The sequence below is a fragment of the Nerophis ophidion genome, linkage group LG12, assembly GCF_033978795.1.
Source record: "Nerophis ophidion isolate RoL-2023_Sa linkage group LG12, RoL_Noph_v1.0, whole genome shotgun sequence".
Classification (NCBI taxonomy): Eukaryota; Metazoa; Chordata; class Actinopteri; order Syngnathiformes; family Syngnathidae; genus Nerophis; species Nerophis ophidion.
The window spans coordinates 2,597,611-2,617,518 of NC_084622.1; the positions used below are offsets into that span (position 1 = coordinate 2,597,611).

At 41.9% G+C, this 19,908-nt stretch overlaps 1 protein-coding gene across 1 annotated transcript in view; it reads right to left on the reverse strand.

The window, feature by feature from the left end:
- The window catches only part of LOC133563733 (TBC1 domain family member 2B-like), a 47,384-nt gene that overhangs the window by 20,086 nt on the left and 7,390 nt on the right, over positions 1-19,908 (reverse strand). Inside the window, exons 2-6 of the mRNA XM_061918034.1 lie at positions 17,776-17,926; positions 7,044-7,215; positions 6,152-6,303; positions 5,810-6,054; positions 6-203 (exon numbers count right to left, since the gene is read on the reverse strand). Of these exons, the coding sequence (XP_061774018.1) occupies positions 6-203; positions 5,810-6,054; positions 6,152-6,303; positions 7,044-7,215; positions 17,776-17,926 (918 nt within the window). The remainder of the gene's footprint in view (positions 1-5; positions 204-5,809; positions 6,055-6,151; positions 6,304-7,043; positions 7,216-17,775; positions 17,927-19,908) is intronic.

The window sequence follows — 19,908 nt, forward strand, 5'->3', positions numbered from 1 at the left end:
ATGTGGCCACACAAGGACTGGATCTGTTCATCTCGTTCTTGAACTAGGGCCTCCAGACGGGCAACCTCCTCCTGGGTTACCATTGGACAGTTAACCTGATCGGACTCTGTTGATGATGGATCTGGTGGAGGGACTGTACGACGTTCTGGCTGACGATCACCCTGGGATGTTCTTAATGTTTGCTGCAAAAGTCTCACCAGCTCCTGATTGAGAACATATATAATACAACATCTGGGAAGTTAGGGAAGTTTGTCACTCTTCTAAACTCTACTAACACACAATAGAACAACATAAATGGGGCCAGTAGTAGTATGGTTATGGTCATGGTTGTGGTTAAAGTTGATTGAAAACATGTATACAGATACAATTTGATAGTTCATAAAATCTACATATTCTCATTTCTCTTTATAACATGTTAAAAAAAGGAGTAGGAAGAAGCATAGCTTATTTCAGTGTTTTTCAACCTTTTTTGAGCCAAGGCACATTTATTGCGTTGAGAAAATCTAGAGGCACACCACCAGCAGAAATCATTAACAAAATTAAGTTGGCAGTAAAAAGTCGTTATCAAAATAGTTGGATAAGACTATAAACCATAACCAACCCTGCATCCATATAGCTCTTGTCTCAAAGTAGGTCACGGCCCGTCACATCACTCTGTGACTTATTTGGAGTTTTTTGCCGTTTTCCTGTGTGTATTGTTTTAGTTCAGGGACGGCGTGGCGCAGTGGGAGAGTGGCCGTGCGCAACCCGAGAGTCCCTGGTTCAAATCCCACCTAGTACCAACCTCGTCACGTCCGTTGTGTCCTGAGCAAGACACTTCACCCTTGCTCCTGATGGGTGCTGGTTGGCGCCTTGCATGGCAGCTCCCTCCATCAGTGTGTGAATGTGTGTGTGAATGGGTAAATGTGGAAGTAGTGTCAAAGTGCTTTGAGTACCTTGAAGGTAGAAAAGTGCTATACAAGTACAACCCATTTATTTCTTGTCTTGCGCGCCCATTTCGGTGGCTTTTTCTCTTTTTTTGGTATTTTCCAGTTTCATGTCTTCCTTTGAGCAATATTTCCCGCATCTACTTTGTTTTAGCAATCAAGAATATTTCGTTTGTTTTTATCTTTCTTTGTGGGGACATTGTCATGTTCGGATGTACATTGTGGACGCCGTCTTTGCTGCACAGTTAGTCTTTGCTGTCGTCCAGCACTCTGTTTTTGTTTACTTTGTAGACAGTTAACCTAAGCTTTAATGCCTGGTTCAAATCCCACCTAGTACCAACCTCGTCACGTCCGTTGTGTCCTGAGCAAGACACTTCACCCTTGCTCCTGATGGGTGCTGGTTGGCGCCTTGCATGGCAGCTCCCTCCATCAGTGTGTGAATGTGTGTGTGAATGGGTAAATGTGGAAGTAGTGTCAAAGCGCTTTGAGTACCTTGAAGGTAGAAAAGCGCTATACAAGTACAACCCATTTATTTCTTGTCTTGCGCGCCCATTTCGGTGGCTTTTTCTCTTTTTTTGGTATTTTCCAGTTTCATGTCTTCCTTTGAGCAATATTTCCCGCATCTACTTTGTTTTAGCAATCAAGAATATTTCGTTTGTTTTTATCTTTCTTTGTGGGGACATTGTCATGTTCGGATGTACATTGTGGACGCCGTCTTTGCTGCACAGTTAGTCTTTGCTGTCGTCCAGCACTCTGTTTTTGTTTACTTTGTAGACAGTTAAGTTTTAGTTTAATTTTGCATAGCTTTCCCTAAGCTTTAATGCCTTTTCTTAGGGGCACTCACCTTTTGTTTATTTTTGGTTTAAGCATGAGACACCTTTTTACCTAAACACTGCCTGCCGTCGTTTCCGACATCTACTAAGCAATTAGCTACCAGCTCCTCCTACTGATATGGAAAAATATTACACCGTTACTCTGCCGAGCTCTAGACAGCACCGACACTCAACAACAACATATCATTTGCAGACTATAATTACTGGTTTGCAAAAAATATTTTTAACCCAAATAGGTGAAATGACATAATCTCCCAAGGCCCACCAGACTGTATCTCACGGCACACTAGTGTGTCGCAGCACAGTGGTTGACAAACACCGGCTTATTTGATGCTAACCCTTTTCCAGCCATCCATTTCCTACTGCTTGCCCCTCTTGAGGTTGCAGGGGGGCTGGAGCCTACTCCAGCTGCACTCGTGTAGGGAAGGCAGGGAACACGCTGGACTTTCCCAATTCATTGCGATTACTAACACTGCACTTAAGTCCACTTCCTTTTTGTATCTCGTAATACAATTTACATCAATTAATTCTAAATGCAACAATTATCTTAATGGTAAGTTATGATTCACATTATGAGACCAAATCTTATTTTCAACAAAGTTCAAGATGTTTATCAAAATTGTTCTTCCTTGTGCTTTGTAAAACTTGTAGTTTGAGCATTCTCTCTTAAACTGGATCATATTGAAGTGAAGTGAATTATATTTATATAGCGCTTTTCTCTAGTGACTCAAAGCGCTTTACATAGTGAAACCCAATATCTAAGTTACATTTAAACCAGTGTGGGTGGCACTGGGAGCAGGTGGGTAAAGTGTCTTGCCCAAGGACACAACGACAGTGACTAGGATGGCAGAAGCGGGAATTGAACCTGCAACCCTCAAGTTGCTGACACGGCCACTCTACCAACCGAGCTATGCCCCCGGCAATATTGCTACATTGTTTGACTACTTTGCTGAATTCATTCTGTAATTTAACTCCACAAACTGATGTACTGAAGGTTTTAAGTGTTGTACGCGCATACAAATGTTTTAAATTCGATTTTCCTCCAAGGTTATGTTTTCCTCTTTTTTGTTGTACATTCTTGAGTAGCAGTTTATAGTTTGCTCTGTACATAATCTTAGCTCTTTGCAAATGCACCAAATCGTTTAATTTCAGTATTTTGAATTTAATTAATAAAAGGGTTTGTATGTTCTACTCAATTAATCCCATTTATCTTTAGATTAGCATCAAAACATCATCTGATTTTCGCTAACATGCCAACGATCTAAAAGACACTTTTCTTCAAGCAAGTTGCTGTGGTGCAACTGCAGAATTATCTCCCATGTGCTTAATGGTTTAAAAGCTCCCCAATCGTACAGGTTCTGGCTGTGCAGCATTCTCCCACTCGACTTAGTTCTGTCTCTGTGCGTCTTCTTCCAAGATGTGTACTCTGGTTGGAACAACCCTTAAATGTGGACGTTCCTAGTCAAATCAAGCCTTCTGCATATTCTCCCATCGACTTAAGTACTTATGTTCTTAAGCACCTCTCAGGCTGCAATAAGTCAAGCGCCCCTAAAAGGTAAAAACTTACATTACACTTAAAGTTTGGATGCGGTGATACAGTACAAGAAACTTACAGAAAGCTATCAAATCTATTTTAATTGCCTCAATTATGATACAAGGTTATAAAGGCCATAATGCAGGAGTAGGGAACCTATGGCTCTAGAGCCAGATGTGGCTCTTTTGATGACTGCACCTGGCTCTCAGGTAAATCTTAGCTGACATTGCTTAACACGATAAGTAATGAATAATTCCGCTGGTAATCACAGTGTCAAAAATAACGTTCAAAATATAAAAGATTCTCATGCATTTTAATCAATCCATCCGGTTTCTACCGCACCTGTTCAAGAAGTCGCATTAATGGTAAGAAGTATTTTATTTATTAATGTTAATGTTATTAAAAAAGAACAAGAGACATATTACACTCTAAAAATGTTGGTCTTACTTAAAAATGCACGCATTTAGTTGTATTCAGTCTTAAAAAAAATATTATCTGGCTCTCACGGAAATACTTTTTAAAACATTTGGCTTGCATGGCTCTCTCAGCCAAAAAGGTTCCCGACCCCTGCCGTAATGTTACTCTGTATTACCAAATCAAAAATCAAAATGTACATTTTTGTTTCATGAGTGCGAGCGACCACAGAGGAAGGAAACCGTGTGTACCTCAGCTGTGTTTTAACATCCTAGTACTAACGCATCTGGACTGTGATCATTACCGTGACTATTAGAAAAGAAATATATAATGTAGCATCTATCAATTGATTCCATTAATTTTTGGACAGTTAATGTCAAGCTGTCAATCACTGACTTACAAACACACACACACTCAGACAGACATAAACGCACACGCAAAAGAGACACACAGTTGACAATGTCTGAAATGTTGTACTACATAGTAGGGGTGGAACGGTACATAACATTTCGGTTCGGTACGTACCTCGGATCAAAGGTTACGGTTCAGTTCATTTATGGTACAGTAAGAAAACAACAAAATATACATTTTTGGGTTATTTATTCACCAAATTTGCAAAATCTTCCACCAAAGATATTTTTCTTAGTGGAATATTTGATGTGTAGTAACTGGAAACTTGGATAGGTCAATAATTCATAATATATTGGATTTTGATTCAATATTATTTTTTGAGCAATGACAGTTTGAAAGAAAAAAAAGCTTTGTTTTATTAGTCAACATTGCAACTTTTTCTAAATTACATTTAACTTTTAAGCTTTTTTATTTCACTTTTGTTTATTTTAATATTATTTTTAGAATGTGCCGTGGGCCTTTAAAACATTAGCTGTGGGCCGCAAATGGCCTCCGGGGCACACTTTTGACACCCTTGCTATAGATAATAAAAAATACAATCTGATAAATCTATGGATAAAAAGCAGAGCCTGGCGACGCATGCTCGTTTATCATAACTCTCTCGCTCTCTCTGTCTCTGCCCCTCCTTCACGAATGCTGCTGCGTGCACAATTTGTTTTATTTTTAACCCCTTCTTAACCCCGAACATACATTGAAAATACACGCAACCCTAACTTAAAATGCCGGACATTTGAGGCATTTAAGAAACTCCACCCGGACAGCCCCGCAAAAGAGGACATAGATAGATAGATAGTACTTTATTGATTCCTTCAGGAGAGTTCCTTCAGGAAAATTAAAATTCCAGCAGCAGTGTACAGAGTTGAGATCAATTTAAAGAAAAAAGTAAAAAGTAAATAATGGGGGTTTAAAAGGAAACAAAATAGAGAAATATTACAAAAAGAATAAAAACAATGGGAATAACAATATAACAGTAAAATAAGAATATGACAAGACAAAGTAGGCAGTAGTGACCATGTTATGAAAACGTATTTGCACTGTTAATGTTTTGCATCCCCTGTCATCCTAATACCCCCCGTCCCCCGTCCCAGAGAGGAGTTGTACAGTCTAATGGCGTGTGGGACAAAGGAGTTCTTGAGTCTATTAGTCCTGCACTTGGGATGAAGCAGTCTAGCACTGAACAGGCTCCTCTGGCTACTGATAACGCTATGCAGAGGGTGACTGGCATCATCCGGGATGCTCACTAGTTTGTCCACAGTCCTCTTCTCTGCCACCGTCACCAGTGAGTCCAGTTTCATTCCCATTGTAGAACCGGCCCGCCTGATCAGTTTCTCAAGTCTGGAGCATGTCCGGTGAAAAGAGGAGGTATGGTCAGTCTATCATAGCCGGGTCGCTGCTCGCATGCCGTGTGTTGTGCCTCGGTGTGCATTGTTTACAGAACGTGCGGTACGCTACTTAAAATGTCCGTGTGGAAACTCGTTCGGTACACCTCCGAACCGAACCGAAACCCCCATACCGAAACGGTTCAATACGAATACAAGTCCCGTTACACCCCTACTAAATAGAGCTTTTCAGATCACAAATAACATCAGGGTGGTTATAATAATACATGAAACAAAGTTTCCTCTCCACATCATTCACATCCAGCAAGGAAAAAGAAGAAGAAGCTCTGGTCGTAACTTCAGCCATCTTACCTTCTGACTGGCCAGCTCCTCCGTGAGTTTTGTCTGTTCCTGCTGCACACGACACAGCTCTTCTTGCTGGCTTTGGAGGCGAAGCTGCAACTCCAGAGATTTGCCATTAAACTCCACAGGAGAGCTCTCAACGCTGTGAGTCTCGGCATTGCGGCCAAACTTTGCTGAGCCCATCATGTCTCGCAGCAGAGGCCTTCTGGGCCTTGACGAGTTGCGTACAAAATCAAACGCTGATCCAAAGGAATCTGAGATACACATTTTCAAGATTCATCATATTTTTTCAAGTCTCGTGAAACAATCAGTATAAGCAAAGCTTGGGGTGGTAAAAGGGACTGGACGTACGCCTGTGAGTATCTGGATGAGGTGTCGGTTCTGGGAAATTTATGGGTTGAGCTTCCACCATCTCCCACTCGTCTGCACTGCTGTTGCCGGTGTAAAACACACTCCGTCTGCTGTCGCATACCCTACCCCTTCGAAGCATCGACATAGAGTTCCTACCATGACACATACCAGGTAGATGGTAAATGGTTGTACTTATATAGCGCTTTTGTACCCCTTTTTAAGAAACCCAAACAATTTGACAGTATTTCCACATTCACACACACATTCACACATTGATGGCGGGAGCTGCCATGCAAGGAGCAAACCAGGACCCATCAGGAGCAAGGGTGAAGTGTCTTGCCCAAGGACACAAAGGACGTGACTAGGATGGTAGAAGGTGGGGATTGAACCAGTAACCCTCAGATTGCAGGCACGGCCACTCTACCAACTTCGCCATGACGTCCCTGTTAGCAGAGAAGTGGGCTCAGCTTTCTCTTGACAAAGAAGTCGCTGTGACGTCATTTGATTTAATAAAGAGGTGCAGCAATCAAGTTGATTGATTGTTTGCATCCTTCTACACATTACCTTGTGTCGCTGTCACACAACAAACTTGTGATCAATCAATTGATTCCATTTATTTTTTGACAGTTAATGTCAAGCTGTCAAAATCCGACTTACAAACACACAGGCACACTGTTGTCATTTTTGCTGAATGGTGTTGTTAACCACAGAAGAGGAACTGATCAGATAGCAGCTAAACAGAGGAATAATTTCTTCACTACAATATTACCGCTGAAAAGTATTTCCTCGTCCCAGAACACATGCTTTGCCAGTCCAGCAAGGACACAAAAACAAGAGCATTGAATTGTCCTAAGACATAGGGCTGGATTTCTTGAAATTGATTTGAACTAACCTGATCTCTGTACCAACATTTTTGAGGGTCAAATTGCGGGTATTTGTAGAAGCAGCAGTCCCTCTGGTTGATTGGATCCCAGCCATTCCGCCACCTTCCGTCTTGGTCTCCGTGGTCAAGTCACTGCGGACCTTTTCCATGCTGTTGCTGAGATTCTCAAAGATAAACGCATCTGTAATTCAGAGATAAGAAATACAAATAAACACAAGTTCCTCAGGACAACATACACTGGACACAACACAATCCAACGGCAGCCAGTACAATAAATCATTTCCCAACCCAATGTAATTATGCTCATATCATGCTTACATCATTTGGTTTTAGTTTGCGCTGCATCATACTAAAGAAAATGCCTAATATTGTTCCTTTTTATGCAGTTTGAGAGAATACGCCGGCTAAATATTACAAACAGCTCTCGCCACTATAAAAAAAAACATACTGTATTGGTAAATAAATGCTTGTGAACGTTAGTACAGGACGGTTTATCTATTTTTTGGCCAATGAGTGTGTGCGCAGTGTTTTGGAGATTAGATTGTACTGACCTTGAATGAATTCCGAAAACAGAGACAAGGTATTTTTATTTGTGCTCTTTTCAGCATAAAAAAATGCAATATGTCACTTTTATCAGTGCAGCATAACAAGTAGTAAGCGACATCTACCAGAGGTAAGGTGACTAATAGTGCAATAATAACACAATGTCTCAACACCCAAAGTGAGACTTTTACACACATCTTCTTACAATGTTTCACATTAGGCCCCTTTCTTATTTGTCGTTGAGATGCAGCCAATGCTGCAATTAACACCTTTTTCCAATTTACCAACAAGCCTCCTACGCAGCAAAAAGATATCGCGCTTTACTAAATGGACCCGCGAAACGGACACGTATCGGCGTCCACCGGTCCTTAGGAACGGATCCGCCACGGAGGCGGGTCGCGGACCCGCCGTGGTTCCGATCCGGATCCAGCTCCGCATCCATGATCAAAACCTTACCTCCGCGGCAGGTGCGCTTGAGACCCGCACATACATCCGCCGCGGACCAGCAACGGACTCATAAAAACCCTGGCTCATCTGGCCCGGGTCCATTTTGGACCCGTTTATCTAATTTTCAAAATCCCTTCTGTTCTTGCTGTAGGATGAAATAGGAAACTAACACTACAGTGTTAGTTTATAATGAAAGTTTAAAATGAGCATATATTAATAGAGTATGAACAAGAATGTTTTAATGTTGACACATAGAATCACAGCAGTATGATGATTCTATGTATCAAGTGTTCATTCAAGGCTAAGGCAAAATATCGAGATATATATCGTGTATCGTGATATGGCCTAAATAATATTGAAATATTTAAAAAAGGCCATATCGCCAGGCCCTATTTATAAGGGTTAATGGGTATCTTGAGTCAAACTTCCATCCATCCATCCATCATCTTCCGCTTATCCGAGGTCGGGTCGCGGGGGCAACAGCCTAAGCAGGGAAACCCAGACTTCCCTCTCCCCAGCCACTTCGTCCAGCTCTTCCCGGGGGATCCCGAGGAGTTCCCAGGCCAGCCGGGAGACATAGTCTTCCCAACGTGTCCTGGGTCTTCCCCGTGGCCTCCTACCGGTTGGGCGTGCCCTAAACACCTCCCTAGGGAGGCGTTCGGGTGGCATCCTGACCAGATGCCCGAACCACCTCATCTGGCTCCTCTCCATGTGGAGGAGCAGCGGCTTTACTTTGAGCTCCTCCCGGATGGCAGAGCTTCTCACCCTATCTCTAAGGGAGAGGAGGAAACTCATTTGGGCCGCTTGTACCCGTGATCTTATCCTTTCGGTCATGACCCAAAGCTCATGACCATAGGTGAGGATGGGAACGTAGATCGACCGGTAAATTGAGAGCTTTGCCTTCAGGAGGAACAGTGTGGTTTTCGTCCTGGTCGTGGAACTGTGGACCAGCTCTATACTCTCGGCAGGGTTCTTGAGGGTGCATGGGAGTTTGCCCAACCAGTCTACATGTGCTTTGTGGACTTGGAGAAGGCATTCGACCGTGTCCCTCGGGGAGTCCTGTGGGGAGTGCTCAGAGAGTATGGGGTATCGGACTGTCTTATTGTGGCGGTCCCCTCCCTGTACGATCAGTGCCAGAGCTTGGTCCGCATTGCCGGCAGTAAGTCGAACACATTTCCAGTGAGGGTTGGACTCCGCCAAGGCTGTCCTTTGTCACCGATTCTGTTCATAACTTTTATGGACAGAATTTCTAGGCGCAGTCAAGGCGTTGAGGGGTTCCGGTTTGGTAACCGCAGGATTAGGCCTCTGCTTTTTGCAGATGATGTGGTCCTGATGGCTTCATCTGACCGGGATCTTCAGCTCTCGCTGGATCGGTTCGCAGCCGAGTGTGAAGCGACCGGAATGAGAATCAGCACCTCCAAGTCCGAGTCCATGGTTCTCGCCCGGAAAAGGGTGGAGTGCCATCTCCAGGTTGGGGAGGAGACCCTGCCCCAAGTGGAGGAGTTCAAGTACCTAGGAGTCTTGTTCACGAGTGAGGGAAGAGTGGATCGTGAGATCGACAGGCGGATCGGTGCGGTGTCTTCAGTAATGCGGACGTTGTACCGATCCTTTGTGGTGAAGAAGGAATCAAACTTGAAGATAGATATTTTTTACTAAATAGGTAAATACAAGACAAGTTAGAGTTGGGTCAGAGTTGTCGTATATGTGGAGAGGAGAAACTCTAATTCCAATACACAGACGGCAGTAATGCACCTTTAACGTTGAATGCCCCGCTATTTAACAAGAAGAAAGGAAGGAATGAAGGCAAACACATTGCCTGCAGTGGTGGCAGAAACCATGAGGAGAGGGTCTTGTTTAAATAACTATGTTTCTTCCAGGGTGCATCAATAAGTCATTTACGGGTACTTTTATTTCATTGACATTATTTTTTTAACAGTTCATAAACGCTTAGTTTTGTTCTGGCTAACTTGACAGTACACAGCTGTGTGAGCAAACAAGTCAGGGAGTTGGGCGACGATAGGAAAGTGTCAATAGCTGGGTTGAATATGACGTCACATCTGTTTTTCTTCTTCGCAACCTTAATTCACCTGATAGTCAAGCAGCTTGAGTGTAGCATCAAAACAAATGAGAGTGAGTGGAGAGTTTGAGCAGGAAATGCCGTAATACTGTTCGGCTCTTTGGTGGTCCATTTGTTCAAATAGAGAGAAAGAAATGGCTCTAAAGATATCACTTTCATCATCTTATAGAATACAGTCGGTCAATGCTTGTATCTGCTGCGATCACTTTGTAAAATGTTTATTTGAACATTTGATTTGTTTGAGAAACTTTTTGTGATACAATTGAGTTTATTCTCTACTACATTTGTAGTGTTTGATAGCAGAACTAAACGTAAGAAAAGGACATGCGATTGCATTGGTTTGTGTTCTTTTGTAGTTGCTGTGCCTAAATATAACTACAAAGATCTGGTTGTGCAAATAAAATAACGTCATCAATCAATCAATGTTTATTTATATAGCCCTAAATCACAAGTGTCTCAAAGGGCTGCACAAGCCACAACGACATCCTCGGTTCAGATCCCACATAAGGGCAAGGAAAAACTCACAACCCAGTGGGATGTCAATGTCAATGACTATGAGAAACCTTGGAGAGAACCACAGATGTGGGTGACCCCCACCCTCTAGGGTAGACCGGATGCAATGGATGTCGAGTGGCTCTAGCATAATATTGTAAACGTCCAGTCCATAGTGGATCTAACACAATAGTGAGAGTCCAGTCCATAGTGGGGCCAGCAGGAGACCATCCACCCCGGGTCCCAACTCTGAACAGCCACCAAAGTCCTACTTATAATAAATACTGTGATAGTTGGTCCAAGCCATCGTATTTTCGTTGTTTATTTTCATAACAGAAACTAAAAGCTTAAGTTGTTGTGCAGGAGAGCCAAGTGCTTTATTCCAAATGACCAAATTATAGCGTCTTTGGTGCTATTTGTTAGCATCAAGACAATATCCTTAATAGTACTAATAAAGTAGATGAATAAATCTCTCATAGGCTCAACAGCATATACTGAACCCTGACATGGCTAGCAGACATTGCTGAACAACATGGACATCTATAGCTAATTAATGAGACAAAATATGAACTTCACATCATAAAAAACAACTTCAGACATGAGATTACTATTATAGCAGGAAAATCAGCAGGAAATCAACTGAAAACAAACGTATCCTTTTTCTCTCTAGCGTCTCGATCACAGCAGCACGGCACTTGTTAAGTCAATCAAGTACAGTACTTAGCGATGCACGAATAAATCCAACTTTGTCTTTCACTGATTAATGTTTGATTGGTGGACCCCTCAGATATAAAGATAGGATGTGCCTCCAGTCTTTTCTTCTGTAAATACCGTGAGGGTCAAAGGAAGAGATGTCGTAGCGAGCTTGAATATCTAGGTCAGTGGTTCTCAAATGGGGGTACGCATACCACTGGGGGTACTTCAAGGTATGCCAAGGGGTACGTGAGATTTTTATAAAATATTCTAAAAACATCAACAAATCAAAAATCCTTTGTAAATATATTTATTGAATAATACTTCCATAAAATATGAATGTAAGTTCATAAACTGTAAAAAAAAATACAACAATGCAATATTCAGTGTTGACAGCTAGATTTTTTGTGGACATGTTTCATAAATATTGATGTTAAAGACCTACTGAAATGAGATGTTCTTATTTAAACAGGGATAGCAGCTCCATTCTATGTGTCATACTTGATCATTTCGCGATATTGCCATATTTTTGCTGAAAGGATTTAGTAGAGAACATCCACGATAAAGTTCGCAACTTTTGGTCGATACTAATAAAGCCTTGCCTGTACCGGAAGTAGCAGACGATGTGCGACTGACGTCACGGGTTGTAGAGCTCCTCACATCCTCACATTGTTTATAATCATGGCCACCAGCAGCTACAGCGATTTGGACCGGGAAAGCGACAATTTCCCCATTCATTTGAGTGAGGATGAAAGATTCGTGGATGAGGATAGTGAGAGTGAAGGACTAGAAGAAAATTAAATGAAATAGAAACATTTTTAAAAAGACGAGGGCAGTGGGAGCGATTCAGATGTTATTAGACACATTTCCTAGGATAATTCTGGAAAATCCCTTATCTGCTTATTGTGTTACTAGTGTTTTAGTGAGATTATATAGTCATACCTAAAAGTCGGAGCGGTGTGGTGACCGCTAGTGTCTCTGAGGGAAGCCACATAGGAGCCAAGAAAGTCGCAGCTGCCTCTTTGACAGCTGAAGGAGGAACGACACAAGCTCCGCTCATGTTTATGGTAAGAGCCGACTTATTACCACAATTTTCACACCGAAACCTGCCGGTTGACATGTGGTAGAGAACCATGTTCGCTTGGCCGCTTTGTTCCATATTAAAGCTTCACAACAAACAAACACCGGCTGTGTTTGTGTTCCACAAACATCTCTCTTCTTTGTAGTCTCCATTATTAATTGAACAAATTGCAAAATATTTAACAACACAGATGACCAGCATACTGTGTAATTATGCGCTAAAAACGGACTACTTTTAACCGTGATCGGTGCTGGAAGAACATATCCGCTACCACCGGTGACGTCATCATACATGTCATCATTCCGCGACGTTTTCAACAGGATACCTCGCTGATAATTTAAAATTGCAATTTAGTAAACTAAACCGGCCGTATTGGCATGTGTTGCAATGTTAATATTTCATCATTGATATATAAACTATCAGACTGCGTGGTCGCTAGTAGTGGCTTTCAGTAGGCCTTTAAAGATTTCTTTTTTTTTTTGTAGAAATGTTTAGAATTAAGTTGATGAATCCAGATGGATCTCTATTACAATCCCCAGAGAAGGCACTTTAAATTACTTCTATGTGTAGAAATCTTTATTTATAATTGGATCACTTGTTTATTTTCCAACAAGTTTTTAGTTATATTTATATCTTAGTTCAAGAAAGACCACTACAGACGAGCAATATTTTGCACTGTTATACAATTTAATAAATCAGAAACTGATGACACAGTGCTGTATTTTACTCCTATATCTCTTTTTTCCAACCAAAAATGCTTTGCTCGGATTAGGGGGTACTTAAATTAAAAAAATGCTCACAAAAAGGTTGAGAACCACTGGTCTAGTCAGGGGTGCCCATTACGTCGATCGCAAGCTACCGGTCGATCGCGGAGGGTGTGTCAGTCGATCGCCAGTCAGGCTTTTAAAAAAATAGACCTAAAAATTAGCGATCATCAATCTTCACCAAGACGTCACTTAAATGACATTCACGGTACCGGAGGGTCTTGTGAGATGACGCTGGCTGCTGCGAGATCAATATTAATAAAAAATGACCGACAGGACGGCGAAAAACACTTTTTATTTCAACAGACTGTCGCGCCGTACCTTCCGTCAAAACTCTAAAGGCCGACTGCACATTTCCTATCTTCACAATAAAAGCGCTGATTCATGCTGCCTGCGCTAACAAAATAAGAGTCTCGGAAAGCTGGCGTGCACAAGCGAGCAAGCTACGGAATTTGCCGCCAATGTTTTTCTTGTAAAGTGTATGGAAGCTGGACAAATAAAATGCCAAAAACCAACCACTTTCATGTGGTATTGTACAGAAAGGAGGACTTTTTTTCTCCTCCATTTGAAAATGTGGGCGTTATCATCATTACTGTCTGATTCCAATCCATGCAAGTCATCAGAATCAGGTAATACACCAATTTATATTCTTGTCTTAATAAAAGAAAAACATCTGTGTGTTACACATGCTTGTATTATTATTAAACACGTTTAATTTGTTAACAAAAATGTCTCTTTCATAAATAAATAAATATAAATGATATTTATGAAAGAGGTAGATCCCTCTCAGAAAAGGTGTGGGCACCCCTGGTGTAGGTGATGATGAATGGTTTTAATCTTATAAATAAAAATTTTTCCACTACATCCCATTTTTTAAATATTTGTTTCATTATCTTTTAAATATTTACCTCTAAACCTTTCAAAATACGCCCAAATCTGATTCTGTGGAGTCCTTTGCCATGGGCCAAGGACCCTAATTATTGCCACATTTTGTTCAGCATAACTCCATGTTGCATCCAACCTGACGCACTGCATTCTTCTCCATGTACTCACATCACCATCTTTCAGTGTAGAGTACAATTCTATGAGTCAACCCACGTTATGCAAAAACCATGTTACGCATAAATCATATAGCCTACTAAAGTAGAAAAATCATTAGAATATTATGTGGCAAGCAAATACCACCCCACCAACTGTAGTTAGCCGTGCTAATGTTGGAACGCATTTCATCAGTGCATCAGCATATTGAGAAGGAAACAGGCACTGACACTACCCTGACACATAGGTTTTATAGCTTTGTTAGACAACATCATGGACTGTTTGGACAATATAGTTTACACACCAAATGTCCGTTGCCATTTATTATATATATATATATATATATATATATATATATTTTTCCAAGATGGCGCTGCTGTAGTGGCTGCTGTAGGCAGGAGCTCTGTGCTCTTGTGTCATCCTTTTGTGTTTCCCTCTTGTTTTCATGTTTTATTATATTTTTTTGCATTTTGGTCCGGGACCCTTTGGGACTGTGTGACAAGGGGTGCCACTTTCGTGACCTCTGTGGTGCTTTTTTTGTGGACTTCTGGATCTGCCTCCCGGGAGCCTTTTGGCCATGGAGACCAGCTGCAGGGTCTCTGCCACACCAGAGTCGGTTTGGAGGGACTGGAGTAGATGCGGATGAGGGGACAGGACTGCAGAGCTAGCACTGGGCGCTGGGACGGAGAGGCTTCGCGGTGTCTTGACTGGTTGAGCAGGTGTCGGACACCTCAGTCACCTTGGACGTATCCTCGCTCATCCATGCGGACTGGACACTGGCTGAGAGTGGAGTCGGCTGTCTTGGTTGCTTTGTTGGGTCTGCTCCTGTCTCTGGCCATGCTCCCTCCACCCCAGCGGACGATGGCGTGGAACACCGCAGAGGCCACCACAGGGGATATGTTTCTTTTACTTTTTATTCATAGCTGTATGTAGAAGTGTCTGGTTGTATCTGCTGCTTTAATGTCTTTAATGTCCTCTGTGTTCTCTGATGTTTGATGTTTCCCTCTTACACACATGGAAGAGGGATGTGTACTATGGCTATGAGTTATTGTTTTTTTCCCCCTTGGCCTCAGTCTGCACCCCCACTCCAGGGCCTAGGCTAAGACCGATTTTTTAATTTTATTTTAATCTTCTGTTTTTTTCTCCCCCCCCCTTGTTTACCTGTATGTCATCTTTTTTGTAAGGGGCACTGGAAGCCGGCAGACCCGTCAGCGATCCTGTTCCGTCTCCCTGTAATGTTTGTCTGATCTTGAATAGGATTGTGCTGAAAATTGTAATTTTCCTGAAGGAACTCTCCTGACGGAATAAATAAAGTACTATCTATCTATCTATCTATCTATTACAAGTAATAAGAAAACATAAACGCCTTACTTACCTATCAAGGAGGAAATTAGCAAATTTGGCGTCAGATGAAAAAAAATTTCCCGTCTTCAATCGTCTCCATCTTTCAAAGGCATCCCCGATACAAATCCTTGTTTATTCCTGGCTTTGTCATGAATAAGTTGACAATCGTAACGACGCCCATTAGATTTACTAAGGTCTGACATGTTTAGTAACTTTACCAGTGGCAGTAGCAAGACAAAGAGGGAGGTGCGTAGCTGGCAACACTCACTGACTTTCTAATTGGTCAGTAATGAAAACATTAACAATTTTTCAGGGCTCTGAATCTATTTTTGAAATGAGTATATCCCGGCTGAACTACCGTTATCAGTTATAAAGGTATTCGAAAAGAACACAATTTATTAATGCCTTTTGACATATCAGGGCCATTTAATGATGACTTGACATTAAATTATTAAATATGGCACCTTTCATTAGTAGCTAAAATGTAGTAACCTAAACTACATTTAATCAAAATTAACTAGTAGTTTAGCATACTACATTTTCCAAGTAAGGTTGGCCATCACCAGAGGTGGGTAGAGTAGCCAGAAATTGTACTCAAGTAAGAGTACTGTTACTTTAGAGATTTACTACTCAAGTAAAAGTAAGGAGTAGTGATCCAAATATTTACTTGAGTAAAAGTAAAAAGTATGTTGTGAAAAAACTACACAAGTACTGAGTAACTGATGAGTAACCTGTTTGTTTAATGATTACGGCAACAAATAATGCACACAAACATAAAAATAGCAATGAGCAAATTCATAGCCAGGAATATCTCTTAAGCAACTAAAACAATATTGTATATTAAATAATAATACATTAAAATAAAAAAATTAAGGCAAATTGAGCCACAATAACTTAACAGCACCATAGGCTCAGTAGGCATTCATCGATTGATTGATTAATTAAAACTTGTATTAGTAGATTGCACAGTACAGTACATATTCCGTACAATTGACCACTAAATGGTAACACCCCAATAAGTTTTTCAACGTTTATCAATTACTTAATAAATGACCAAGTCGAGGTGATCTACCTCATATATACATACAGACACATACATATACACATATACATATATATATATATATATACAGTATATAATTTATAGTTATTTATTTTGCCGTTTTTGTTGACATGTTAAAGGTGTTTTAATGAATATACATGCATGTTTAACATATAGATTCCTATCTTTCATGAAGACAAGCATATCAGTTGGTGTATTACCTGATTCTGATGACTTGCATTGATTGGAATCAGACAGTATAGTGCTGATAATGTCCACATTTTCAAATGGAGGAGAAAAAAAGTTCCTCTTTTCTGTCTAATACCACATGAAAGTCATTGGTTTTTGGCATCTTATTTGTCCAGCTTCCATATTCGTTTTTATACACTTTACAAGAAATTAATTGGCGGCAAACTCCAAAGCTTGCTCGCTTGTTTGCGCTGGTTTTCGGAGACTCTTATTTTGTTAGCGCAGGCGCGATGGAGCGGCGCTTTTATTGTGAAGACAGGAACTGTGCGATCAGTCTTTAGGCTTTTGATGGGAAGTACGGTTGAAATAAAAAGTGTATTTTTTCCTTTACACTTTTGATTGATTGATTGAAACTTTTATTAGTAGATTGCACAGTACAGTACATATTCCGCACAATTGACCACTAAATGGTAACACCCCAATTAGTTTTTCAACTTTTTTAGGCCGGATTCGACGAGTGACGGTCACGTGACCGCCTGGTTTTGTTTGATTGGTCCAACGTCACCAGTGACTGCATTTGATTGGTTAAAACGCAGGCATGCGTAGTTCCTACTTTGAATGTTTGTCTGACAAAATCAAAACAAACAAAGCGTGCATTAACATATCGATAAAAAAAAAAAGTAGCGAGTAACGAGCTGATTGTATATAAATGGAGCGGAGTAAAAGTAGCGTTTCTTCTCTATAAATATACTCAAGTAAAAGTATGTTGCATAGAAACTACTCTTAGAAGTACAATGTATCCCAAAAGTTACTCAAGTAGATGTAACGGAGTAAGTGTAGCGCGTTACTACCCACCTCTGGCCATCACTGACATTGTTATTGTATATCATGAAGTCAAACACCAACATTTGGTTCCTGCATTGTCTCTTGGTAGTAATGTTGGATGTTGTGCGCATATCAAGCAATCAGACACTAATGTTACCTTTGTGGGTGGGAATGACGCACACCCATTACTGTGTGCAATTACCTACCGTTGTCTTTGCCTACAAGACCACATAGAGGGTGGGCCAAGATAGGAGAGCTCAAACTGTCTCTCTGTCCACAGCCTCTCGAGTTGCTGAACTCCCAACGCTTCTGTTGGAGTTGCTGCAGCCAGAAGTGCATCATCGGCTTGCTGGGGGCCTGCAAACAACAACAGTTTTTTCAATGTTACTATGTTTTTTCAAACTTTAAGGATGGATGCAATGGATCGTACTGAGTGTTGTTTCTAATATTTTGCTTGGACTACTTAGCTACATGAGGTGGACAAATATTAGACACTGCTGTCAATATGATGCACTGCAGTTGTACATAATTGCAAATCAATAATAAACATTTTATCACATTAATACTGTCCTATTTCAGGAAAGTTGTATTCTGCTGTATTTGAGAATTGTTGTGTGCTACTAAGAGTATGTTTGTGCTGTGTTGGGTTCAATTCAAAAGGTCAGAGTCGCAATTCTGTTTGGGAAATATCATTTTTTGCTTTTTCCTACTACTTTTCGGACATGATGTAAAGTGAAATGATATGAAATTGTGTGATGTATTGTGCTGTAAGTGTGTTCATGTTGGAAATAAACTAAAGAAAGAAAGAAAGAAAATGCTAGTTTTCGTCATTACCCTACACCTGTACCAAACATTTCATAGGTTCCACAAAAGTAATATTTTACTTAAAAATAAAAGGCAAATTTATAAAATGTTTAGAATGAACACAACTGGGGAAGAAGCCAAAAGCAAATGTTAACAATTGCATGATTCAATATGTTGGAAATGGAGAACTATTGTGGGATCACACTCCTCAGCCTTCTCGGTAAGGTTTATTCAGGTGTACTGGAGAGGAGGCTACGCCGGATAGTCGAACCTCGGATTCAGGAGGAACAGTGTGGTTTTCGTCCTAGTCGTGGAACTGTGGACCAGCTCTATACTCTCGACAGGGTTCTTGAGGGTGCATGGGAGTTTGCCCAACCAGTCTACATGTGCTTTGTGGACTTGGAGAAGGCATTCGACCGTGTCCCTCGGGAAGTCCTGTGGGGAGTGCTCAGAGAGTATGGGGTATCGGACTGTGTTATTGTGGCGGTCCGTTCCCTGTATGATCAGTGTCAGAACTTGGTCCGCATTGCCGGCAGTAAGTCGAACACATTTCCAGTGAGGGTTGGACTCCGCCAAGGCTGTCCTTTGTCACCCATTCTGTTCATAACTTTTATGGACAGAATTTCTAGGCGCAGTCAAGGCGTTGAGGGGTTCCGGTTTGGTGACCGCAGGATTAGGTCTCTGCTTTTTGCAGATGACGTGGTCCTGATGGCTTCATCTGACCGGGATCTTCAGCTCTCGCTGGATCGGTTTGCAGTCGAGTGTGAAGCGACCGGAATGAGAATCAGCACCTCCAAGTCCGAGTCCATGGTTCTCGCCCGGAAAAGGGTGGAATGCCATCTCCGGGTTGGGGAGGAGACCCTGCCCCAAGTGGAGGAGTTCAAGTACCTAGGAGTCTTGTTCACGAGTGAGGGAAGAGTGGATGGTGAGATCGACAGGCGGATCGGTGCGGCGTCTTCAGTAATGCGGACGTTGTACCGATCCGTTGTGGTGAAGAAGGAGCTGAGCCGGAAGGCAAAGCTCTCAATTTACCGGTCGATCTACGTTCCCATCCTCACCTATGGTCATGAGCTTTGGGTCATGACCGAAAGGATAAGATCACGGGTACAAGCGGCCCAAATGAGTTTCCTCCGCCGTGTGGCGGGTCTCTCCCTTAGAGATAGGGTGAGAAGCTCTGCCATCCGGGAGGAACTCAAAGTAAAGCCGCTGCTCCTCCACATGGAGAGGAGCCAGATGAGGTGGTTCGGGCATCTGGTCAGGATGCCACCCGAACGCCTCCCTAGGGAGGTGTTTAGGGCACGTCCAACCGGTAGGAGGCCACGGGGAAGACCCAGGACACGTTGGTAAGACTATGTCTCCCGGCTGGCCTGGGAACGCCTCGGGATCCCCCGGGAAGAGCTAGACGAAGTGGCTGGGGAAAGGGAAGTCTGGGTTTCCCTGCTTAGGTTGTTGCCTCCGCGACCCGACCTCGGATAAGCGGAAGAAGATGGATGGATGGAGATGGATGGAAATGGAGAACGAAAAAGCAGAGTGTG